Consider the following 27803-nt stretch of genomic DNA (forward strand, 5'->3'; position numbering starts at 1 on the left):
ATTTTTTCAACACGGAAGGCTATACTGTCACTGAAAATTATTTGGTCTATGTGATAAGAAACTCCAGTGGTCCACCTTTAATAAACACTCAAATGTTTGCTGAAAGCACATTTGAGCGGCAAATTGCTGGATTAATTTCCCCTAACTCTGCAGATAACAGTAGAATATACTGCAGAAACTAAATAGAATGACAACATAAAACTTTACCCAAGGGTCAGGTTTCAGATTACAAGAAAGGAAAGTGTTACGGTACAAATATAAAAATAAAAGTACTGCAGTTTGTCTATTTACTGAACAGCATCCTGAGGACATCGCTGAGTGAATCACTGGAGAAGGAAAGGTAAATACAGAGCGCTGTTAGTACTGCACATCTCTCCTCTCTGTCACACAGCGCCGTGCAGACAGGTAAGGACTACAGAATATACTGTAGAAACGATATAGTAAACGATATATAGTGACTATATATAACTGAAACTCAGTACTTTACCCAGTGGTCATGTTCCATCTAACCCCTTGAAACCTTGAGCAAATTCCCTTTTCTAGAGCTGCTTTCAGGAGCCATTCACAAGTAAACCTTTGAACTGTGAGCAAATTGGTGTGATTTCTTTCAAAAACATGGGAAAAAGGCAATGAGCAACTCAATAAGAAATGTTCTACAAATTGAAAGAAATTAGTAAATTTAGAATTTTATTTATTTATTTTTTTAAATCTAGGGAAAAAAGAAGTCAGCTACATAAACACAATTTTTCTAATTACCATAATTACATGTTTAAAATTATTATGATTTTTTTTTTAGCATTTTTTCCGGGCCATTTCCTTGTTTGATTTATCTAACTTTTTTGGAGGGGGGGTAATTTCAGCTAATTTTCTTAATTAATTTTTTGCTAATTTTGGGGTAATATCCTCTGTCAATGCTTACTGCCTGGTAAAATCTAATGGGTTGGAGTAAAAAAGGAAAATAAGGAAAAATGTAACGCATCCAAAAAGAGCTGCACTTTGTAGATAAGTTAAGTTTACAGCATCCTGAAAAAAATTGCTGAGTGAATCTCTGGCAGGATAACTGGAAGAAGGTAAATAGCAGCCTGTAGGGTTATACAGAGCGCTGTTAGTGCAGCACATCTCTCCTCAGTCACACAGCGAGGTGCGGACAGGTTTACTACTGCACGCAGACACTTGACTCATTATAGTAAAATCTACCTAGTAACAGCAGTGTGCATGTGTTTGTGTGTTTTCAGGAAGGGACAGGCTTTCACACATCTTTATAAAGAGGTGTCTGACACCTTGTCAGGGAGTGATGCTGTCAAACTGTTAAAAACACAGATACACACAAAGTTGCACCGTATTACACACTAAAACAGACACACACACACACCTAGCACTAGACCAGGAACACAGTGGTACTTGTGCACACTGAGGGGTGTGAATTGTTCTAAATGTTAAGGAGACAGACGATGCCAGGAGGGACAACTGACTGCAAAGTGTTAAAATGAATATGTGTGGTTTTGTGTGTTTGCATTACCTGCCTCTCCCTTCCACTCCTTATTTTTGTTTCTTACTTTCCTTCTCTTCATGATCATTCAGCACTTGCAGGAAACTATTTCCAACCTGATCTCATCTCGGACCTTTAACCTGTTTGCTATTGGTAAATGGTAGATGGACTTGCATTAGTATAGCGCCTTTGCGGCCTTCAGACCTTTCAAAGTGCTTTTGTACCACATGCCACATTCATCCTCTCACACAGACATTCATACACTGGTGGCCGAGGCTACCGTACATGGTGCCACCTGCTCCACAGCTCACACGCACTCACATGGTAATTTTGGGCTCACTATCTCGCCCAAGAATATTTTGACATGTGAACTGAAGGAGTTGGGGATCGAGCAAAATTAAAATTACTTGATGGGCAGCTCTACTTCCTAAACCCTGTGAAACTTGGGCAAATTGGCCTAACGTCCTTCAAAAACATGGGAAAAAGGCAATAAGCAAATCAAGAAAAAATGACCCAAAAATTAGCAAGACCTAAGTAAAACTACAAAAAATTAACTGAAAATTAGCACACAAGAACAACAACCAGACAAATGGGAAATTAAAAAAAAAAAACACAAACAAAAACACAAACAAAAGGGAAAAAAATGCTTAAAATTTTGAGAATTCTGCATTTTGGTAAAACAATATGAACAAATTGTGGCTTTTCAATAAAGTGATAAATAAAGTCATTTCAATAAAATAAATACAGAAATAAATAAATAATAATAATAACAACATAATAAAAGAGTTTCATTTGTGTGATCGAACGCGGTGGGCTGGTCTAGGGCGACTGTTCGTCTCAGTTTTGTTCTGGTGTTGGTGATGGAGAAAGTAAAGTTTTTCCTTCTTCATTCTGCACTCACTGTAAATCATTGTGGATGAGAGTGTCAACTAAACGCCTGCAATGTAACACAGAAACGAGTCCGACAATGGCAGGAAGCTTTTCATGCTGTTTGTCTGATGTGCGTCAGCTGAAAAAAGCTTTTTAAAAAGATCCTGAACATTCAGCCGTTTACAGTCACAAATTGAATTTACAGAAAAAGATGGATGTGCCACAGCATTTCTTTTTACACTTGAGAGTTTGCTGCCATTATCCATCTTTCTTCAAAACATCAAGAAGCTTTAGGAAGATGTGTGAGGAGTTTCAAAGCCAACCTGCATGGCCTCATCACATGGAGGACAGAGCAGGTGTTTTGGAAAATATATGCATTCAGTGGAAAACTGCACTGCTACCTACATATCACTGTATTATAAAAATCAAAAGGTTACAGTCCCCAGCTTTCTGATTCCACCATGTTTTTATGCAAACGTTACAGTGGTTACAGAAAATGAGCTGTCACTAATGCAATGACAGCAAAGTGCATTCCTATGTTGTGAAAAGAGCGAGATGATGAAGCAGTAAGTTGTTACATTTAGCTCATAAAGCTGCTGGCTAGTTAGCGAGCCAGATTGCTAATTCCACCGTGCTATCATGCTGCAATGGTTACAGAAAATGATGAAAACAGTAACAGGACTGTCAGCGTGTCAGTGCCCATTTACGGTCAATGGGAAAACACCAAGACTTCAGCCAACAGTCACTCTGATCAATGGTGTAACTTCACTCACTCATTCACTCACAGAATTTCTCGTTTATAGCGCTGGCCTCACATGCTGCAGTCCAGCCGATAAATAATAATAACACTCATATAAAGATGTTTTTTGTTCAATGCTGGGCTTTCTAGTAATATTGAGTAGATATGAATTTTCAAAAAAAAATAAAATCAAATAATCTAGAACTCAGAAGAAGCTTCTCAGTTGCATAATGTTTTGATAAGAAATCATTTGCCAGAAAATATTTTTTTGTGAGTCAGATAATAGTGTGTTTATACACAAATGTTTAACACACTGCATTTTCTGGTTAGGCATAAGAGGCACGTGGTAATGTGTGGAAAAGAAAACATCACATTCAAATGGGAATCGAACACCGTATGGACTCCCACATGAGAATCAGTTGTTTGTGAGGCCAATCCACTTCCCCTCACGCCCGCCCTGTGGGCACCCTCGTGCTCCCCTTATATTACGTCATCCCTGGCAGTGTTACAAACTGACACCATTCTTCTGCGTTTCATGTACACGGATCTGGTCGCATTCTCAAGTGACGCCGCCCGTGTGCGTATCACGTGGACGCATTCGATGCCATCCGGCCATCTGTCAACATATAATAACAATGCCGCTGGTTCTGTCTGGCCACGTTCTCGGCCGATGCCATTCAGCACCGCTCCATGTTAACGCAAAAGGTGGCTTTTGGCGAAACACACACACACACACACACACACATGCACGCATGCACGCACACACACACACACACACACACACACACACACACACACACACACACACACACACACACACACACAGACAGACGCACGGTGTCAGAGAGGTCTGACAGAAGAATATTTTGATTGGTAATTCCAAGGTGTTGATTAAGGCCCCTGCCTGTGGAGCATAACAAATTACCTGAACAAAGAAATGCAATTAGATGCTGCCATTTTTATTCAAAACCTTATCACTCACTTTTATGTCTGTGTGTGTGTGTGTGTGTGTGTGTGTGTGTGTGTTAATGTGCGTGTGTTTTATGATGCACGGTGTCTACCTGGATATCGGGGTGGCGCCTTTGTGTGGGGGCTGTGTGTACAAATGCACGCGAAAGCCTTTTATGACTCACGGTGTCCACCCCGACATCTGCATGCTGCTTTCCAGCATGTACGTGACAGTGTGCATCATGACTCACACGTCGTACCTGTGTATCTGCTGAGAGTGTGTGTCTCTGTTTGTGTGTGTGTGTGTGTGTGTTCTTTTGCACCTCAGGGGCTGAGAACGAAGCAAACAGGCTTCATTGAAAAGATAACGGCAGCTGTAACATATTAATCATAACTTAATTAACTTCCGCCGTGCTGCACAATGAATGGCCTGCTTTATTAAGCCAGCGCTCGCTCTCTCTCACCTATATGTGTCTATGTCGCTCTCTCTGTTAACCCCTGTCCCTTTTTTTTGCAATTCTTCGTTAAATTCAAATTGTCTTTGCTGGCATGAAATGAATCTCTGTGTTTCCTTTCTGGCTTTCATTTCTTTGGCTCGCTCTATCGGCCTCTATCCATGTTTTTATCATAATAAGCAACAGACCTGGTTGTTTATATGGAAATTTTGACTTTTCTTCTTTGTTAGTGTTTACAGATTTGTAGCAGCTACTCGTGAACAAACACAAATTTAAAGGCAATGCTTTTTTAGTCATGTTGGGGATTTTCACTACATGTAATCAAGATAGAAGTGAATATCTTGCAGCAGCTTGGTGGTGGCAGTTTGCACTGCATATCAGGGAGTGCTTCTGTGTGAAAATCCCAAATTTACTGGTTTAAAAGCACACTTAATAAAAAGGTGCAGCACTAACACTTGTTAAAACCTCATTCCAGTCTGATTGTAGTGATGTAGTGAACATTCTGCTTTAATTGTGCGCTGCTGTTTGTGACAGACATCTGTCATTATTTATTTTATAAACACAAATAACACTCTTTGCATTTAACTTCTTTGGCAGCTCCGATGTATATGGGGCTTGCCTTTCCGTTATCGTTTGCATAACACGCCTAAGTTGCCTTTGACTGGAAATAATGACGGTTAGTGCAGTCTGCAATAGCAATAAACCTGCTTATGTTTTGAACATCGCCATGCTACTTGGTCGCATAACATCACTCAATGGAAACGCAGTCATCTCGCAATTGTGGTTTATAGACTAGGAAAATATCGCTTAGGTTTTGCACAAATCTGCTATGGGAGCCTGCTTACTTTAACTTCATGAACTGCAGCAGAAACAAAAAATCCAATATGAAACAACAAAAAAAAGAATCATTGTGCCATTGCTTTAAAAAGCCCCATCATTTACATTCATTTAGTGCCATCAGTCATTTTTAAGAATGACATTGTTTTCTTTTTAAATGATGGCTCCTCATTGTAGAATGAAACACCTCATTACGTCTCATGTTCACGTGCAAAAGCATGGAATAATCCACTGTTTATCAATATGTTCAGAGGGCCAGTCTTCATGTTCAAAATCTCATCACTGTAGAGATTTATCCCACACATCTTGATGAAAAGCAAGCAGACATGATTTACAAGCAGTACTGCTGGACTGGATTAATATTAAATTACACTCTGTGATGTAAGGATTACACGGCAGATCTGTAATAGCTGTTATGATTTGAGACCAGATTATATTTTTCTTATTTTTAAAGGTATCTGGGGTTGTTTGCTCTCAACAGCATGTGCAGGTGTTTTGTATGAGAAGGGGTCTTTTATTCCAAAAAGCAGATGCTTTATGGGAGTAAAACACCTTGTACCATATTTAACATGTTAAAAATCTTTCTTTCAACATTCAAATATCACACAGTGTTATCGCCATAGACAGCATTTTCAACAAAGTGCTTGTAAAAGTACAAAATGTGCAATCTTTCAAATGTTAGGATGAAAAACTTTTTTGAAGTTGAACCAGATTTGATGAGTAGTAAATCACAGAGCAGCGCTGACAAGGCCCGGTTAATGATGCCAAATCATGTTCTTTTATTCTTGTTTTTACTTGATCCTTTTATTTGTTGAGAGCATTTTATGATTCTTGATACACCAAATGACTGGTTAAAATAATTAAAAGCATATAAATAATAAGTGCTCTTCGACAGCTTAATCCACTTTGATGAATTGCCTTTTTGAAAAGTGACAGCTGCTGAGCAACAAACAGAAAAATAAAAATAACAAAAGCCGCCGTATCTGATTGTTGTTTCTCTTCTTCTGTGATCTTAGAAAACACACATCGCTCTGAAGATAAAAGGATTATTAAATCTCAATGACTGTGATTGTCCTTTGAGTGCGGAGGCTGTTTTTCTCTTTAATAGGAATGAGAGTATTTATGAGCATATAAACATGTCACAAACATAGGGATCTGAAATGAGTATTTTAATATTTAGGTTCTGCTGTTTGACTTTGAAACGTGCTCAGCCGCTGAAAGGATATTTAACCTCGTAGATAAAAACAACATGAATGGGGCCATTATCATCAGAAGCGGCAGCAACAATATACAACTTATTTCTATTTCTATTTTAGGACAACAGTAACTCTTCTTTTGTTTACTTTATTGTAAGTAAGACAGGTTTACAATAGTTTCATTAGGGTGTTTCATGACATCATTATTTCTCTATGACATTCAAAGCAAACAATAACAGCTGATGTGTAAGCTAACATGCTGATAGAATAAACTCAGTCAGATGACTAATTTATCATTCAGAGGATGTAAAGAAATGTAAGAAAATCACATAATGGCATGCAAGCCATAAAATTCAAAAGCATAATATTGAATGTTATTCATGTCGTGGATCTGTGCTAGTGGATCTGTGTCCTTGCTATTTAACGTTCTATGTTTTAATGAGTGGGTCTATGTGGAGTTGTGTGAGGTACTTATCTACAGACAGTATATTACAAACGGTACATGTTATTCAGCATGCCCCGAGTTTGGAGAAGCAGGCTGGAGTCTGAATGTAAGTTGAACAGGGATCTGGAGGAGTCGTCACCTATTTCTGCTTTGAGGAGGACTTCTACATATTACAGTCCAGGTATCCTTCTGCATCTGCTGCTGACGTTCTGAGATGGTGCTACCGTGATGTCAACAAATGCACGTGGTGGGATTACACTGCACGTGGTTTTTGGCCTCGGGATCTTACGCCGAAAGCACTGCAAAAACGGTGGTATGTGACAACTTTGGGAGGAGAACGGGCTGCATCTTTAATCCCTTCTCATGGCTGACATTTCAACTCTTTATATCAGGAAAGGCAAACTTAACAAATAATATTATGAGGACTTTGGTTTGCAAGCACGTCGTTTCTGTGAGCCTTTATACTCCCATTCACAAGAGGGAGATGCTCAGTATAACTGCAATCAGCAGCTCAGATCTAGAGGAGTTAAACACTTTCCTAAAGGGCATTTTGAGGATATTGTGTTGATACGACGATTGAAAAAAAGGAATGCAGGAATGCAGGCTGCCCTTACAACCGTTTGTTGATCAAAAAGAGTTGTACAATGTAATTCTCAGAGGAAACAAAAGGTTGGCAGAGTGTGTGTGCTGGAGAGGTGAGACAGCTACACAGACCTCCTCTAGCACCTATTTGATGAATAAGAGGTCTGGCTGTAAAGCAGCTGTATTGAGCTGACCTGACAGCTACCTGACAAATAGGTGTTTCATGGTTAGGTTAATAGGCTGGTGTGTACAATGAGTGGACATGACATTTGTCTCTGAGGCAAGTCTCTCTGTGCGTTCCTCTGTGTGTGTGTGTGTGTGTGTGTGTGTGTGTAGCATAAAATTGTCTTTAGTCATTATGAACGGATGGTTAACTGGAGGAAAATGGGGAAGAAAAACAAACATGGATGCGTAAATACACACTAATAACTTTATAAATAGGTGTTAAATCTGTAATAAAATATCATTATTTATAAGTTGCGAATATTTTGTATTAATAATCTGAACCTGCAAAGTTACTACAGCTATTTAACAAATTTTGATACATAATGATTTTTTCATAAAGACGACAGTACTGTGAGAAACTTAAATTCAGTCAAAATGTGTGTTTTTGGCTGCTGTAGTTGTCTCCCCCCTTAAGCTGTGGTCGGGACTGGAGCCTCCACTCCTTTCATGAACAAGCCCTGTGGGCGCACCGAGCAAACTTACAAAAATGTCAAAAGGGACAAATGGCATGGAGGTCTCTTGCTCGGTCAGAAATGAGACAGACAGAAGCCGAAATGACACACATATAAATTGAATTCATGACGCTGTACGTGGTTATGTTTAGACAACAAGTACGTGGCAACCAATGCAGGAACGCCAACTAATACGCATACCGCCAAAAATGGTCAGGATTTGGCAACAGGGGCACATTTTAAAGTGGAGAAAAAAAGACATTACATTCAGACGGGAAGTCAACACCAACCTCCCGGATAAAAATCCAGAGTTTGTTGGACCGTTCCACCGCTCCTCCCGCCCCGCCTTAATTTTCCTTATATTATGTGTCATTATTGGCTGCGTTTCAACCTGACGCCAGCATATCATGCGGGCGTGACAGGTTCTGTCCTGCCTCTGGTTTTGTTTGCAGGTGCTAACCCCCCACATACCGTGCTGCAGGAGCAGGTGCCAAGCGGAAGTCTGGCAGTGTATAATAATAACACCAGTTCTCAACGCCGTCCAGGGGTGTTCATGTGGATGTGAAAGGTGACTAAATCTTACTATGGAAGCACTGCAAAAGTGGCGGTATTATGACTTTGGAATGAGAACGTGCTGATTTTTATTCAGCTATCAGCAGAGAAAGATCAACTGTACGGAACATAATTAGTGTATGCTAATGGAGATAAAAATAAAATATTTGCCAAAGAAATGTAGTGAAATTGACGTATAAAGTATCATAAAATGGAAATACTCAAGTAAAATACAAGTACCTCAGAAGTGTACTTGACTAAATGCATTTAGTTACCTAAGTGCATCTCTCCTCAATATTCAGACAAAACTGAAAGCACAAGCATCACAGGGTGTTTAGTTCAGCCTTTAAATGTAATAGACAACTATTACAACCCTAGTTTTATGTCGGTAAATATGTGAGCTCTCCCATTTTGTGTCTTTATGTGTGACTGCAGGTTTACATTGTTTCCATACTCACTAAGAAAAACTCTGAATGAATTCTCCATTAACTCCTCTCCACCCACGAGACGCTTTACATCTTTGAGAGTAAAACTTCTCGTCTTATTTTTGAAACTTTCAGACATTTATTTTCCGTTGCTGAGCTTTTTAAACACTCTGGGAGATAATTAGCATTGTAGTGGCGTGCAGCAGAACAAAAGCAATCAGTATCCAAAGTAAACATGGAAAATCTTTAACTCCTCGGTACTGCAGAAAGAACGGTTCGCTACAAATAATGAATGTGCCAAATTAACAATGCTGGATGCCTCGCAGTGAGACAGTCAAAGCGTTTGTAACTTAAGATGCGTGTGAGTTTCTGTGTGCATGTTGGCATGTTGAGTGCAGCTTCCAGTAGGTAAAACAATTAAGAGGGACATGATTAAAACCTAAGAAGCTCTCATCCAGAGATTATTGTTATAAACTAGAGAAGATGAATCCTCTGTGTGTGAGAGAAAAGTAATTTTATATCTTAATTGCAAATCCCTCATTTTGCCCCTTCACATAGGTTAAAGTACATTTTCATTTCATCAGCAGCATTGAAAACTAAGAGGAAAACCATATGTGTGTTTGTGTGTGTGTGTGTGTGTGTGTGTGTGTGTGTGTGTGTGTGTGTGTGTGTGTAGCTGTTTCATTTGCAGGAGCCTCAGCTCTATAAAGCTATTACCGTACAAACAGCAATTAGCCTCCGTGTGAACAATTGCTGTTCTGTTCCCTAATTACTGAATTACAACCAGGAGATTAACGATGGTTAAATAAAAAACAATTAAGAACAAAACAATTAAGGCCTTTTTTTTTCTCCTTCCCCCTCAGAGCGATTGCTTCCCCCCAGTCATGTTAACTCTTTTTAAAGGGGTTCAGACAACGTGTGTGTGTTCAGCTAGTAAGGGGAGGATTTTCGGGCTGAGATGTGATGTTCCCCAGAAGCTAAATTCAGACGATATTAGTTATGAGATCAGGAGAAGAACAGCGAGCCCCGAGGAGGGTGGGAAAGAGATGAGAGAATTGGGATCATTAGAACGATGCTTTTTATCCCCCTTATCAGGCCTTGCTCTAATGGATTCGAGCTATTCCAGTTTATCGCAGGCATGTTGTTGTGAGAAATGTGAAGCATCAATGAATTATTAGTAGTAGTGGCTGGGGCAAACACTCTGTTCTGAATTAGTAGAACATGGAGCCCTCTGGAAAGGAAACAGGAGTTTAAAATGTTGTTTTGAAATCATTTTAACTCCTAGGGTGCATTCATATTTGAGGCATTAATAAAGTATGCCGGTACGTCCTGTGTAGCTTCTCCTGCTGAGGGGCACAGTGATAAGACACGGCTGTTGATTAGCTCAGTTTTGGATGTTGCTAAGATCAAACCTATGAGATTGTAGATTTAATGTGTCTCTAACAGCAAAATCACCAGAATAAATCTTGGCACTGTACGTTTCTGCAAGCCGTGGATACATTACATTTGTACGTTATTATGTAGGGAATGTGTTGAAACTTTGTGTTTCAACAATGCAGCGGTTAACGGATGAAGTGCAAATACCATATGGTTATTGTTGAAAAATGATATTGTTTTAGCTTAAAATATCACGATTTGGTGGCACAAAATCTGCCAACAACTGCTCCTTGTTCCACAAAGAAACTGATGTACATTTCTGCAAAGCATGGATAACCGGAAGCTGGAAAAAAATGTTTTAAATGTGATTGTGTTTACATGTCACATGGTCTCAATATTAATAAAGTAACATGAATAATTTTAGGATAATTCAAAAATGTAATAAAACCCAACTGTAATTGCTGTTTCTGTTCTTTGTTTCCCAAAATATTTAATGAGGTATTATTGCTTAAATGTTTCTGCATTGCTGTCCCCAAAACCCAGTGTCAATCACACTGTGTAGGCTGAACTGTGACAGCCTTTATCTTGTATTTTCTGTTGGACAGGTCTGAATTTCTGTAGGTCAGTTCTCTTTCGTCTTTCCTCAAAACAAATTGCTGTTGCTGCTGTCAGAAATATAAAATGAATCATTTCCTGTGAGCCAGAGGGTCTCTGTCAGGAGAGGTCGACCAGACACCGCGTGGCCGGATTAGCTAAAGCTGTCATGAACTGGCTGGTTATAGGTTGGATCAATATTGTACACAGTTTGCTGTGAAACAATTTGAATACATTTTTAAAAATGGCGTTTTTTTTTTCACTTACCGTCCTCCTCTGTTTGTTTGACAATCTCCTCGCTCTCTTTGCTGCCCTCGGGGTTAGCCAGGACGAGTCGCAGTCGGACCGTGACAAAGGGCCTCAGGCCCCTCAGGGTGTAATGTGACGAGGTCTGGATCAACTCTTCGGCTGCAAACTCCTGCTGGTTGAACACATACTGGTACTGCACCTGGAAAAACAGAAGGTGAGATGTGACATTTATTCGACTGTCATTTGGTTTAAAAACAATGATTACTAATGCAAATCTGTCCTTATGTGATGCACTTAACCGTGATATGCTTTGACAGAACTGCCTGGTAGAAAACACCATGACTTCACTGTGCAGTCTAAACTGTAAATGTGAAGTTTACAAATCACACATAAATCACACAGAGGGTTGGTGTTATGGGTTGGTTGCATATCCATCAGTTCAGCAAAACACCTTTGAATAAAGCAACTTTCGTGAATTAGAATTTATAGTTTGGATGATGTGCACATTCACCTTTAGTTACAGCATGTAACTTTTTCCTCACGTTTTTGAAAGAAATCAAACCAGAGTTCAAAGGTTTTAATACTTATGAAAGGTGATGCCCACATAGGCTTCAAAAAGTTGAATGTCAATTAACTTTTTTTAGATTAATGTCAATGCAAAAATTTAACTTGACCTCATTCATTTAACAGGTAAAATGTGCCTCTCTCTTCCTCAGTGGAGAATAATTAAAATGCACAAATTGTGGCCAGCTGTGCGTACCGTCAGATTGTAGCTGTGGCAGCGTGTCACAGCATACCCAAACGTCTCCCACTGTATCGTCAGCTGGCGGGCTCTGACATCCACCACATTGACGTTTTGGGGACCGTGGACTGGATCTGAAGAAGAGATGGGAAGAAACAAAAGTTAACTTTCTGGCAGGAAATACAGCAGGTTAATACAAAGAGAGACAATGGAGCCACTGGGATTCAATTCCATCTTATGTGGAGATAATCTTTGTCAAGAAACCAACTTAGCATCAGTTAAAGATCAATTAAGTTAAATTCAAGGTTTGAACTTGTGAAGTTTAAGTCACAGGACAATCTTTCTACCCTCTTTCCAATATGACACAGTTGTCCTAGGAATACACTTTCAAATGTATCCTTCACACATCTGATCACCACGAAGACAGTTTTGGATGCTGGTATTGTGCCATCTGCATCCAAGATGTTAAAACCGAACTAAAGCTTGGGTTTAAATCGCACACAACAATCCTACTGTAAAAGCCATTCTTCACCATTTATCCAGCATCTCTTATGCTGAATAAGACTGAAGACTGAAGACTGAAGACTGAAGGAGTGTGTAATACAAAAAAACAACACAAACAAAAACAAGAACTTTTTGTGATTAGATTATAGTACAACATGTTTGTATAAGTATGTTCTGAGTTGATCCATCATGGCATGTTCCTTTCAAAATGACAGGAATCTCAAAAGACTACTACACTCATAAAATGACCATTTGTCCATCAATTGCTCACCGAATGTTACATTGACTTTGTGAAGAAAATGTTATTTTCACATGCCTCCACAGTTAACAGAGAATCCAAAAAAAAAGGCGAGCATTTCTCATGAAGTGAAGCAATATTAGCTGAAAACATCTGTTAACAAACTCACATAATTGATGCAGTATAATCCATTTGTTTGGTCGTATGCTCAGTACTTCCCAAACACATGCATTTTGCTAGAACGGTACAATTTAAAACTTGTCAGTACAAACACTCATTCACGGCCAAGAAACATGTCTGGGCACACAGGTGGGTTTGAACTCTCATCTGCACAAGCGTACTGCAGCACACTCAGGGCACACCAGCCAGTAGGCAGAAGTGTTCAAGTCATCACACTTTAGCAAAAGTGAATGTGTTTGGGAAGCTCACACGACTGGATCAATGAGACTTGGATTATGCTGCACTGGTCTTGTGAGTTTGTCAGCACATGTTTTGATATAGTTTTTCTGACACCAATTCATGAAGAATGCCTGCCTTTTTTGTATTCTCCTTTCACCATTAAGGCATGTGAGAAAAACATAGGTTTACTTATGAATTCAATGCATGGAGGTTAGTGATTGCAAATGGAGATTTTGCAGGCAAAGTGCTCCTTTAACTCTTTATTTGAACAGAATCGTCCCTCAAGCTGTTTTAGTCACAATTTTTGCAAACCAACAATCATTTGGACGTCACTTCCCTCCCTTATAATCTAACACACTGTGTCAGGATTACCAGCCACATCCGCCAGTTGAAGAAAAATAAATCAATTTCAGTCAGTCACATTTTACACGAGCAGAATTTTGATATTCGACAGAATCTGGTGGTGTATTTACTGAAACTCAGTGTCAGTACTTTGGTTCAGGGCCGCTCTGGTGGGACATGAAGGCTGTAAACAGGTTCACAGGTTCCAACCTGTGATCTATTAATTACTGGAAAGTCTGTGTGACCACTGGGCCACGCTCCGTCCTTACAGGAAAGCCAGGATTCACAAGCCAGAGATTACCACAGAAGTCCCTGTATTGATCTGCAGACATTTGGAGCGGTTATTACTGCCTTTCCCATATGTCACTCACACTCACATACACACACAAAAACCAAAAATGCATGCACTTACACACAAACAAACAGCAACTCAAACAAAACACACCCACTTACACCCACACATGGCCAAAACACACACACACACACACACACAACATTGTTCCAGCCATATGCTGGGCTCTCATCCCCAGGTTTGTGTACCACGATTCACTGCACACTAACAAGCTTGTTCAAACCAATCTTTCTGTCTGCCTAATTAGTTTCTATCAGCTACTGATGGCAACCAAAACAGGTCACTGCATAATTAGAGAAGCTTTATTAGCTGTACTTCTCAGATAGAAGTGAAAACTTTCCTCGCGATGTGTGTGATCTTCAAACCATGGACAGAGAACAGACACTTACACGGGGAGAAACGAGGTTTGGCACTGAAGATAAAAACGTTTCCATTATATCTGATCTGATTGTTGGAAGAAGAACTAAGCTAATGAATTTTTTGACATTTGAGAGGATTCAGTTGTTGTCAAGAGCTCAACGCAGATCTCCAGGCAGGATTTTACCCTAGAAGTTAAAAATGAAATGCAAAGTTTAAAGTCATTAAACCTTTACAGTCAAAATCTGGAGATAAATAACCTATTTTGGTTGTTTTACATCTTGTTAAAGACCCAGCATGTGGGGAATGCAAAAATTCACTCCAAGGGTTTTGGGGGGGGGGTGCTTTCGGCAAACTTCATGTTATCTTTTTTTATTTTTATTATCATTCTGTGGCCCATATCTAAAATGGACGTTTTTTGCAGGGCTGGTGAAACTCATTTTTAGTTATTTTTATCCCTCAGCAACAGTTTGAGTCGCGGCATGATCAATGACCATCATCATCATGGGTCATTTGATCATCATCAAATGACCCAGTCGGACCTGATCAGATTGAAGAATAAGAGTAGAGTCAGAGTGCAGAACGAGTGAATGCAAACTTTGAGACACTGCACAATAAACGATGAAGTTTCATTTTCAATGCACCTAAAATTATGCTGCTAAGGTTAAGGTAATTCTCTTGTACTTTTTACTAATTGTCTTAATTTCTTGTTAATTTTCTTTTGGTGCTTGTTGTATTTTTCTCATGTTTTGTAAAGAAATCAAGCCAACTTGTTTTGTTATGAATAGAAAATCAAACTTTCCACTAAAGTTAAAGTTACCTTTTTTTCTGTTAATAAGCGAGATAGTTCTTGAAAAGACAGAAAACTGGATTTGACCAGGAAAATTGCAATCTGCTTAAAAGGAAACTTAAATCTTGCTTTTACCCCCAAAAGATTGTGTATGAAGACAGTTGCACATTATAAGATTGGTCAAACAAGCTACTTACTGTGAATGTAAGATCAGCCCAATGAGACAAGATTAGACGACAGCTGATGGATAAGCCATCTTAGAGGCCATCCGAGACAAGCGTTTTGTGCATTTGTGTTCTTGTGTATGTGCTTGGCCGATGTATGCATTTGTGAGTTTGGGGGCAGACTTTAGGCTCCCTGGGGTGCTTTATGGTTTAAAGAGTCTGTGTTTCTGCTTAAAAGACAAAAGCCAATAAAGTAATCCACCATTCTTGGATAAGACTGTGGCAGACTGACATTTGGCAGTCAGGAAAGCTGCAGGGGGGAGGTGATATAACCAACATATGACCCAATCCTCAGGTCAGCGCAGCAGGCAATATGCTTTCACACAGCCCACATACTGTCCCCAGAAAATAGCACATTACTACATCTGAGGCTGATGCAGATGGGCTGACGGTCTGCGCTTGCTCTATTTCCATTTTATTGAAGAATGTGGTGCATTTCTTCAATGTATGAGTAACTGTTAAGATATCTATTAGGTGGCAGAATTACTTGTCTGCCTGTTTGTCTGGCAGGCAGCAGGACATTTCACAAACTTTGTGATGGATTTTCTTTAAATGTGGTTGGCAGATAAACTGTGGGCCACTGATATGATTATCTGATGTGAGATTTTATTACAAAGTCTAAGCTTATGATTTACACAACATATTTTCACTCCCAACTTGTCTCATATCGCCGTATGTTCAGTGGACTTTCACTTCTACATATGATGCGCTAGGTATGAAGGGATACAATGCATTTTCCTTTTTAACAAGAAATGTGCAGTTTATGCTTGATAGATGCATACAGTCTTTTTTATAAATAAAAACAAAAAGTCAGTAAAAACACCCTATATTTATGTTTATTTCCTTGTGCAACAAATGTGCATGGTTAGGTTTAGGCAACAGACATGGGTGGTTAGGTTTAGGCAACAAAAGCAGACAATTAGGCAACAAAAGTGGGTGCTCGATTTAGGCAAAAAAAATGAGTGGTTAGGTTTAAGCAACAAAAGTAGGTGGTTAGGTTTAGGGGAACAAAACATCATGCATTGGCTTTACATTCACATCGGAAGCAAACACCAGCCTCGCAGGTAAAAGTCCGGTGTTATTTGGCCCCTCCCACCTACCCTTCACTGACTTTCCTGCCCCTAAGTTACATTATTATCCGACAACGTTTCAAACCAACCGGCCGTTGGCGTGTCATACAGTCGTAAATAGATGGCTGTTTTCATCTGTGTCTGAGTGTTGGTATTTGCTGACATTGGAATGAAGACTTTTATCAACACCTACAATATCATCATAGAGTGCATTTAAGAATTTCACACCTATCGTTATTATATTATGACGTGCATTTGTTTCCATAATTGCTGTGCCTCTCTCCCCCTCTCCTCCCCTCTCTCTTTTTCTTTCCTTTTTGCCATGAGTGTATTTCATTCGTTATTGCGACTATTGCACATTTGTCCGTCCTGGAAGAGGGATCCCTCATCATCCTCTGCCACTTTTTTTTCCCCGTTACAGGCGTTCTTTTTCAGGAGTTTTTCCTTAGGTGATGTGAGGGTCTAAGGGCAGAGGGATGTCGTACACTGTAAAGCCTTCTGAGGCAAACCATGTTTTGTGATAATGGGCTCTATAAAAACATTGACTTGACTTGAGCCAAATGGTTAGAAAATAAAATGGGAATGAAATGCATGCAGACTTATAAGTAAAAATCATTTACTTTGGTAGAATCTTTTACTGACAGTCTGAACAGAAGTGCAAACATTTTGGCAAACGACGCTCCAGTGGGGGACAAAAACTGAGAAAGGCCTTGATTTCAGAGTCAAACACCTCTGGAGAACAAATGTGAACTAACCTGTAATTATGCATGCTTAAGCAGATCAAGTGATGTACCCATAATGAACACACACTGTAATACCTCAATTACAGAGACATAATCACTCATCACTGAGCCGGAGAGAGAGAATGAAATAAGCAGTTTTCCCCAAGAATAGCAATAAATCAAAGCTCTTCTCACTGCAACGACTTGTTTCTGCAAAGACTCAAACTGTATTAGCTAAATCAGATTTATGCTCCGAGGTCTGGAGAGGAACAGGCCAAAAACAACAAATAGCAGCCAACCAAATCCCCCTCGCCAACCATTAAAACCACTACCACCCACTTAATCCGGTGGTCTTTCAGTTGGGTATGATGGAAGATAATCTTTCAGATAATCTGGCCGGGGCTCAGTTGGAGCCCCTCTAAACAGATTGCTAATTTCTGTTTGGGAAACACTGGCAGCGAGGATGGGGGGAGGTTAATTCAACGAAATGAAAAAGAGACAGAGGAAGCAGAGATTCCACCAGTCACTTTAAATATTAAGTTTAAAGCTTCATTTTTGATGCACTGTTGTACAACAGTGTCTTCTGAGAATTAAAGATGGAGGGAAAGACAGAAAAAAGAAGAAAACTGGAGATGAGTGGAGTCGAAAAAGGAGAGGTGCTGAGAGACAGAGCAGGAGAGGTTATGTGAATTATAACTTTGTTTACATCGTTAGGTCGATGATGGTGTCTCCCAGGCTGCCCTTGGTCGTGACGAATGCCAGATTTGCCATGTCATCCATCTGATTTATTCTCTCTTCTCCTCTCCTTCCCTCCATCCACGTGCCTCTGAAATTCATCTTTTTTCTATCCATTTCTCCGTTGCACCCCTTCTAGGGTGCTCTAAACCCACTTGCACATCAAAGACGTATACTGACATAAGGAGATGAAGAGGCTGACATACACTCACTAAACTACGAAAGGACAAAAAGCCCAGCAGAAGTGGGTTGAAGTCCTACTATGTACAAACTAACAAGCTGGATGAGGGGATGGATGTATGACTCATAGATGGATGAGTGGCTGGACTTATCACTGAATGGATAACCAATGCACAGATGGAAAGAAAAGAGTTATGTATGCATGGCAGAGGAACAATCATACCTCCGCAGGGACACAGCCCAGAGGCTTCCACCCTCATTAATCAGAATGGGTCAAGGGTTGGCATGTTAGCTATCACACACTGTGAAAGGGCAGCTTCGATGGCACAGCTGGCGCACAATGTGACAAGGCCAAACCGTGAGGCATGTTGCAGCCAGACGTGGCTTCCCTCTCCCTGTGGTGGACCAGGGGATACAAGTGGCCCTTGATATGCCCATTAAAAGGACACAGAGGCTACAGATGGCCAGTGGCTTGCTAGCCTATTGGTACAAAACAACATAAACTATAAATAGCACTTCAGTGCGTATTATACCAGGCTGTTGTTCTGGTCTGTGTGTTTTCTAAGTGTGCAATGGACGTATTTAATTAAACAATATTACAAGAGAGGGTGTGTTTTAATGTAATTTGAGGATTACAGTGATGTGGTCCGGACCGAGGTGCTTGCACAAGCATTTATTTCTACAGAGGAGCAATAAAAAGCTCACTGACTGGAAACATCACAAACTGGCATGGTTCGTGCACGGCCCAGGACAGGAGGGCTCTACAGCGGGTTATTAAAATTGCCCAAAATATCACTGGTTCCCATCTACAGAGCATCAGTGACCTTGGTGAAGTGTCTGCAGAGAGCCCAAAGGATACCGAAAGACAGCAGCCAGCCCAGCCACAGTCTGTTCACCCTGCTGCCATCTGGGAACAGATACAGAAGTATCTGCTGCCAAACTACCAGACTACGGAGCAGCTTCTTTCTGCAGGCTGTGAGAACCATAAACTCCTCCTTCAATGCCAAAAGATGTAGCAGGATTTATGGACACATTTTTATTATATTTTCTTTAACTACATTTTTTAAAAAATGACAAATAAATCTACCTTGTATCCTAATATGCAGATTTGAGCACCTACTAAATGTCTTGTGGACCAAATTAGACTCCTTGGTCGGAACTACTTGTTGTATAATTGTCTTGTATAAATGACTCCAGCATCATAAAAATCTTCTGCAGTGCACACCGTGGAAAAAGAGAAATGACACAAAATGTCTTATAAATAATGCAACATATTCTCATCCAAAGTCATCACATATTGCAGCTTTGCTGTGGACTTTGGTGTCTACATGTCAAGCTCTAGGTATCCTTCTGTGTGCAGTTACGTTCTGGGACAGCACTACCATGATGTCAACACAAGCACGTGGTGGGATGATGCTCGACGTGATTATGTTTTCGAAAACACAAGCACTCCCCTCTCAGGAATACATCAGCAGTGTGGAAATATTTTGAGTTTCAGTGAAAAGATTGGTCAAGAGACAAAACATTGCATATGAAAATAATGCTGTTACAGATTAAAATACATGTGAACGTGGTGAACCTTGCCAGACATCTCACTCTGCTAACTCGATGCTTTCACTACGGCAGCTCTGTTAAATGTTCTTGTTAAGCCATGTTTTATGTGTTAGTGGAGTCAATTTAAAGGAAAATTGACTTCACTTAACCAGTTACAATTATTTACAATTTTTGTATTTTTTTCTTACATAGTGAAAAGCTAAAAAGAAAAGTGTAGCAGCTTCTTCTTCTTCAACCGATTGTGTTAAATTGTCATGTGATATCATCTCGCATTGTTTGTAGGACCCTGAATTTAACTGAATCAAATTAATATTGCGTCTTGGCTGACTTTGTGTACCATTAAATATAATGTTGTTGTTCAAATAACTGATATATGATCATATGGTGATGAAACTAGTGATTTTCCAGCCTGTTCAATAGCAGACGCCGGAGGATACCTAGAGCATGTGGATCCGCAAGTCCACTGCAAGCGGCAATATCTGATGACTTGTGATGAGAACGTATTGGATTTACACCCCTAATAATGCCTTAGCTTAAATGTATGATAACCAAATCCAGGTCCTCCAGCACTTGGATCGACTTTCCTCAACTTTTCTATAACTGAACCCTCTGTGATCACATACACAATGCCGGCTAACAAGCATATGTGCTGGTGGACATTACCAATTCCCAGCAGCTTTGACCTGAGGTAGAGATAAAGTTGTTTTGCCTGCCTTTGAAAGTACTTAAGGGCCTATTGGATGTTTTGGCAGGTAGATATCTAGTTCAGACGAGAGCCTGGTGAAGCATTGTGTTTTGGGAAGCCTTCCTGAATCTGATGAATGAGCAGCAGAAATGGAGCCATTAATCCAAAGACTTTAGGGAGCCGTTCCAGGGAGAAGAGAGGAGGGGAGGAAGAGGAGGAGTGGAAATCAATCTTGCTGCCTCCCTACGCTCCCCATCCTCCTCTGTGTTGCTCTTCTGTTCCTGTCTCATTCCTTCCCCATCTTCTTATTTTTATGTGTTTCTCCTACTGTCATTAATTGTTTGTTTCTCCTTTTTTCTTTGTCAGTCTGTTGGCTTCACATAATATCTCATAATGTCTTCTGTCTATCTGTGTCATCTTTTCTCTCATCAGCTCTCCTTCATCTCTCTTTGCCCTTTCCAATCTGCCTCGTATGCTCTCTCTCCCATAACGCCATCTCAATCACTCACTTACCTCTAATTTACTGTCCCACTTTTGCACCATCTTTGCTCTTAAATTTTAAAACACAACTTTTCCATGACTTTTCATCTTAAGTTCAACCTCCTCTAAGACACATTAACATTAACATTTGGCTTTTGATGAAGATGGAATCTACTGTCTGTGTCAAATAAGCTAGAAAAAGCCTGCTGGCAACATAAAATTGCACACTGTTTTTTCCCTGTCTAGAATATTTTCAAAATGTCATGATGGTAATTAGAGAACCTCAGGAACACTCAAGGTGCTTTGCTTGGGGGCCACTTTTGCAAAATGACAGGAGGCCAGGGGCCAGTTGCAACAGCCCCATTCATGTTTCTAGGATTTTAGGACATTTTTAGGGATTTCAGAACATTTTTAGGATATAAGGACATTTCTAGGACTTTAGGACGCTTCTTGGATTTTAGGACATTTCTAGGACTTTAGGATATTGCTAGGACTTAACAATGTTTCTTCAATTTTAGGAGGTTTTTCTGATTTTAGGAGGTTTCTTGATTTAAGGATATTTCTCTGATTTTAGGATGTTTCTAGGACTTTAAGACATTAGGGGCTAGCTAGCACCTCTGTTGGGGGGTGTGGGGATCCTCTACTTTCACTTTTTTTGATAAACCTCTATTGTAATGCTGTTTTATGCATTCTGGTACCTCATGTATACTGCAAGTACAAAAACAATTCCCAGTGTTTATTTTACTTTATTTGTATTGTGACTAAGGAAATGGTTGGGGGGCATCACTGTCCTAGTTGGCCGTCTTACGTTGTCTCAGTGTCTACAGGACTCGAAGAACTGGTGGGTGGAAGAGCTATTTCAAGGTTGTAGAAAAAGGAAAATTTGCATTAAATATGACGGGGTGAATTTGTGATGTACGGAGAGCTGCAACAGTCTCATGTAGTCTAAAGCCATAACTGCACTCTACCTTTTTCAAAGAGAGTGAACAAAAATAGTAGGTGCGCTTCAATACACCCTCGTTGGACTTGCCCAAATGACCTTAACGATTCACGCTGGCCTTTGCAATTGTGCCATCAGAATGGAGCCCTGCGTTTCTTTCTCTCCCTCCGCAGCCTCTCACGCCTCCGCTGCTCTCTCTTTCTGTCTTTTCTCTGCTTTTGATTCTTTCTTTTTTCGGTATTCACAAAGGCCTAAAAGGCAAAAACATGAAAAACGAGAGTAAAAGAAGAGTCGGTGTCAGAGAGAACACACGGAGAGCTTCCCTCTGGGAGAAACACGGCAGGGACAACTTTCTGTTCCAGGCTGAGTGAGTGTTTGTGTGTGTGTTCATGCTTGTATGTGTGCATGTCTGTGCAAGTGTGTAGGGATATTACATATTACAAAATCTACACCCGCCAAAGGCTAGAAATGCAATTAATACTGGAGATCCTAACAGTCTCCATCACTACGACACACACACAAACACACACAGACACACAAACACACGCACAGACACACATCCCTGAGGCTCGTGTAGCTTCAGCATTAGCTGTGTTGCAGAGGTTGCACTTTTAATCTGCATCCTCACACTGAAGAAATAACAGCCTAACCTCTACCTCACACACACACACACACACACACACACACACACACACACACACACACACACACAGACACACAGACGCAAGCTCTCCCATGACCATGACCCTCCGAGGCAAACAAGCAAGATCAGACGAAAGCCCTCACAGAGGCTTTTGCCCTCCTTGGATTTGACAAAAGTGTGTGTGTGTGTGTGTCTGTGTATGTGTATGTGTGTCTGTGTGTTGTCTGTGTGTAAGTGCTCGTTGGTACGGAGGGTTTTTAGCGTACTTTGCAAACTGAAGTACCTATAATTCATAACAAGTCCACATATAGAAACACAAACACACGCACACGCACACACACACACACACACACACACACACACACACACACATTCCCCTCTTCACTAAAGCACTTAAGGACATTCTTAGATTCACCTCATTAATAAAAATAAAAAGTGAAGTGTGTAATATTTCATCAGTGAAGCTCCTCAATAGTACCCTCATCAAATTATCAGCCTCTTAATCATGACAGCTTTAAGAATGTCGTTAAATTGGCTCATTGCTTCCACACACACACACACACACACACACACACACACACACACACACACACATGCACTCACATGAACACACACGAACACACACAACCACACAAGTTACTTTCTTCTTTTCAGAGAACACATTATTGTTCCCCTTAATCAATACGTACAAACAAATGTAAGTATTAAATGCACAGAAACAAACATGTAACCTAAAATTAACACACACATGCACACACATATGCACACACACACACAGACACGCACGCACAAATACACAAAGCAGCAGCAGACGAGGCGACGCCCTGTAGCTTCGTGACTTGGATAAATTGGATTAAATCGACTAGTAGCAGATGCCTTTTAGTGGATTTTAATTATGTCTCCCTGCATGGATCCAACCACTGAGAGTTAAACCATAACTCACAACATCTGACTTAACGGCAGAATTCCTTTAACTTTGGAGCCGTTCTCCCCAAGGATTTGCAGCTCTCTAAAAGTAATTTATATACCTCTAAGGTGGTAAAAATAATTTAATAGGAACAATGAATTTGTATAAATATGATTACACGTTTAGTGAATTTTATTTATGCATCTTCAAAATCAACATTCTTTGTTCCTCATTTTTACTGCAAATTCACCCCGTGCTTCAGGAATATCATCTGTTTTTTAATTATGTGTTGACTTACGTGACTAAGAAGGAACCAGCGGTTAGTTTGAGACAATAAAACTATTTGTTCGAGATTATAAAAAGGTTGTAGTTGACTTAAGTCTCACGTGACTATTCTTGACACTGCAAAATAACTCAACGTTTATTTGTAGGCTACGTTTAGACTGGAACTCTGTATCTCACATCAAATCTTAAAACAAATCTTATACTGTCTGCACTGTTACTTGAAAGTAATCCGATCTGATTTTTGTGTCCAGACGTCACCAAAGTGTTTGCATCGAATGTTTGATAACAACGGAAGCGCTGCTGAAGTATGAGAAATGGAAGTCCATCATTTTGCCCTCTTAACAATTCATTTTGGCATGTGTCCACTTTTGTTGCTAAAGTTGTCCTCTGTAGCGCTCTGCTAACAGCAGCACGGATCTCCTCAGCACTTCCGTCACTCTGGATTTGATGTTGTTGTTATTTGTTGTGTTCAAAGACGTTTTGGAATCGGATTTGAGCGGCCAGCACAACACATCTGTAGAAATCTGACTGGAATCGCATTTTAATCTGACCTCAAATGTGGTTTGGGATTAGAAAAAAGTCACATTGTACGTGTTTTTTTTAGTGGCCACACTTCCTTAAATCAATTTGGATACAATCTGGAAAAGCTTTAAAAAAGGGGAAAAAATGATTTGGCCTGACTGTTTGAAAAAGGCTTTTGTTTCACATTGGACACAGTCACTGGTCTCCTGAATCTTGTGCTTGCTGGACTCATCCACCTCCCCTCCATTTCTCTGAACATCTAAAAATACAGGGAGTGCAGTTACATTTATGTTGGTTAAATGTCACATGCATCTCATACGGACTCTAAAAGGTTCCCTTGGCATCATTATTTTGACGCCCGGGACACTGCCCAAACTCTGTATAATGACATCGACACTAGCAGACCCTGAATCCCTGCCAGCTGTGCAGTGACTGCTCTGTAGGGAACCTGTGACCTCTAACTTTCATAAAGTGAGGGAATGAGGAACACAATGCTTTATTGATCTCCACAATGGTCGATAAAGTTGACATCATGCTACAGGTGTAGAATAATCCTCCATAGTTAGTAATGTCCTTCAGCAGGATGGATAGGATGAATGTATATTGTGATATCTTAAGCAGGAAGAAGACGAACGCTCTGAGCCAAAACCACGCAGTAATGCAATTCAAAATGGAGCAGAAAGGAAATCTATTTCAAATCCTGCTTTATTAATACCATCGCTGCCTACAGGCAGGGAAGGGGACAATTGAGTTGTAGCAATTTGCAGAATGAGGGGGCCGGAGAACAGAGGGAGGGAGAGAGACGGGGACGGAGCAGGAAAGAGACAGAAGGAGGAAAAGGAGAGAGAAAGCAATCTAAAACAGGGATACTCAACTCGCTTTGCTTTGGGGCCGCTTTTTCAAAATGACAGGAGGTCAGGGGTCATTCGAAGCTGCCTACGTGTTTCGAGGATTTCAGGACATTTCTAGGATTTCAGGACATTTCTAGGATTTTAGGACATTTCTAGGATTTAAGGATGTTTCTAGGATTTCAGAACGTTTCTTGAATTTTATGACAGGGGCTTCGGTGGTGCGGGGGATCCTCCACTGGCACTTTTTGATAAACAAGCTCTATTTTGATGCTGTTTTATGCACTCTGGCACCTTATATATACTTAAAGTACAAAAACAATTCCCAGTGTAAATTACTTTATTTTTATTGTGAGTTAACAAAAAGCTTTGGCAGCCACCCGACACCCTCCAGGGGGCCAGATTTGGCCCGTAGGCCGTAAGTTGACTATCACTGATCTAAACAGACAAAAAGATGCACAGTGAGGGTGGGAGAGAAAAGATTATTTGTAAACATAAAATTAAATATGGCAGTAGAAATACATATATCAAAAACAAGGATGATAAAGGAAAGCATGGGGGGAAGAAAAGAAAAAAAGGCAGAAAAGACAGACACAAAGTGACAGAAAGAAACAGAGAGCTTGAGGGAAAGAGAGAAAGATTTAAAGCAGCGATATAATGAGCCACTTGATGGTGGGGCCTGGGGTTAAGCACCTGAAGCCACCCAGTAATTGGCTGAGAATGACAGAGTGACAGACAGAGAGATATAGGCAGCAACCTGGAAGGAGAGAGAGAGATGGAGGGAGGTGCTGAACGTATTCATCTTCAGATAAAAAATGTCATTGTGGCCGGGGAAAGTGGAGAACAGGATGGGAAGGGCTCGAGGGAGTAGAATAAAAGCATGACTACAGCTGCTCGTTACAATAATGTCACTCAGCCAATTATATGCGTAACAGTCAGATTAAATTATAAAAGAAAATGCCTTTCCTCCAAAACTCCTCGAGAGATTTTCATCATGTGCTATGATGATACCTCCAGTGGGTTTTGTGTTATGAATTATCTTTGAGGATGGAGGATCTTTTTTAAACCTTTTCCCTCGATCACTCAAGCAAGATCCCTCGCAGGGCTTTTCGGGGCTGAGGTTTGAAAGGAATAAAGATGGATTTTTAAGTTGCTGTGCCATGTCGATAAATTTCTGAATTTTGGTCAATTGATCATTTTTTACAGAGACCAAAATGTGTCCAGTGTTGATCTTGTGTTCTGATTTTCCATACTGTTTTTTTTAATTCACTGTGATGTCAAAATAACATAATTTAAACTAAGTATCTGAATTAAAATGATCATGATGATGACAAGAAATATTTATTTATATTATTTATATATAACCTATTTTATAGGTTTTGTATTTCTACTTCTTAACAACAAATGCATGCATTTGATAAAACGCAATTGTGGACCATAAACAACATATTCTCACTCCCAACTCATCACATATCGCCACTTTGTCAGTGGACTGATTACGTTTTTGGGTGACGTGCTAGGTATCCTGGGTGCCTCTGTTGTCACCTTGTCAATTTAAGCCATCCATTATGTATTTTCAAAATAGACTTAAATTTTCATAGGAAATAGTGAATAAAGCACATCCACACATTCAAATCTGTGCAAAAATCATATTTACTATGCAAAGCAAGCTTCGCTGTGCAAGCTTTGCTTTACTGTGCAACCACGTTTACTATGCAGGCTTTTGGTCAGAGACCTCTCTGCAGACAGTAGAGCTTGCATAGTAAACATGACTTTTGCACAGATTTGAATTTGCAGATGTGCTATTTTCACTAATCTAGCTCTAAAACTTCAGTGTGAGTCTAAATACCGGGGGAGCAGTGTTTATCCTAGATTTGATTTTCATAGGAAATGTAATGTTTCTGCTTGTTAGATGCCTGCTGTCTTTTTCAAAATTAACGTACAACTTTGATGAAACACATTATATTTAGGTTTATTTCCTTGCGCAACAAAAAGCATGTGGTTAGCTTTAGAAAACACAAACACATGGTTTTGGTTTGTGTCATCAACTGAAGCCAGCCAGCGGAGTATCTTACCACTTTAAAAGGATGCCTTTTTTTGTCAGTGTCCACCATTTAATTCATTGACCAAGTGACGGTATTTGACAACTACGTAATAAAAACAGGGTGGAATGAAAAAAAAGCAAAGAAGCAGGCTATAAAAAGTGATATAATTAATAACCCAGGGTTTCCACACATTGTCATGGACCAAATGTTAAAACTTTTTCATGACTTTTCAAGGACCCATAACAAAATTTCCATTTCAGAAAAGCATGTGCATCACTATATATGCTGCACTTGCTGGCATAGTTACGTTACTTTTCAACACACACACTCAGGAAAGTCTTGCTTCCCATAACAAATGCCACACATTACATCACACATACACGTAACTTGTCTTAAAGGTGAAAGCTGGCTGGTATCAGTCATGGAAAATGAGAACCAGGCAAGTTTTCCTTTTGTAGCCTATCAAGCAGTTAATGATTTGTTTGCGTCCACTTGCCTTACTTGACTTTGCACATCCTTTGAAGGGACTGTTACTCATCACAATGTCGATGCTGAAACAAAATATCTTGCAGCCCAAGATGACAAATATTTGCACTGTTATGTCGACAGCTTACTTACAGAATAGAAATTTGCCATTATGTAACATTACATGGAAGGTTATCCCTTAAGGATTATTGTAACTATTAATTTCATTACACTGAACAAATTGCCATGACTTTTCCAAAACTTTCTCTATTCTTACTGATAACATGACTTTTCCACTCCTTGACAGTTAAATTCCAGGCGGTGGTAACCCTGATAATC

General features: G+C 39.9%; 1 protein-coding gene across 13 annotated transcripts in view; it reads right to left on the bottom strand.

The window, feature by feature from the left end:
- Positions 1 to 27803, bottom strand: part of ptprt (protein tyrosine phosphatase receptor type T) — a 475570-nt gene that overhangs the window by 259512 nt on the left and 188255 nt on the right. For all 13 annotated transcript variants that reach the window (XM_088070228.1, XM_088070218.1, XM_088070225.1 and 10 more), the window contains exons 9-10: positions 12196 to 12311; positions 11454 to 11634 (exon numbers count right to left, since the gene is read on the bottom strand). In XM_088070228.1, the coding sequence (XP_087926354.1) occupies positions 11454 to 11634; positions 12196 to 12311 (297 nt within the window). The remainder of the gene's footprint in view (positions 1 to 11453; positions 11635 to 12195; positions 12312 to 27803) is intronic.

The sequence above is a fragment of the Plectropomus leopardus genome, chromosome 2, assembly GCF_026936395.1.
Source record: "Plectropomus leopardus strain MGB_pleo_1.0 chromosome 2, ASM2693639v1, whole genome shotgun sequence".
NCBI classification, from domain to species: domain Eukaryota; kingdom Metazoa; phylum Chordata; class Actinopteri; order Perciformes; family Serranidae; genus Plectropomus; species Plectropomus leopardus.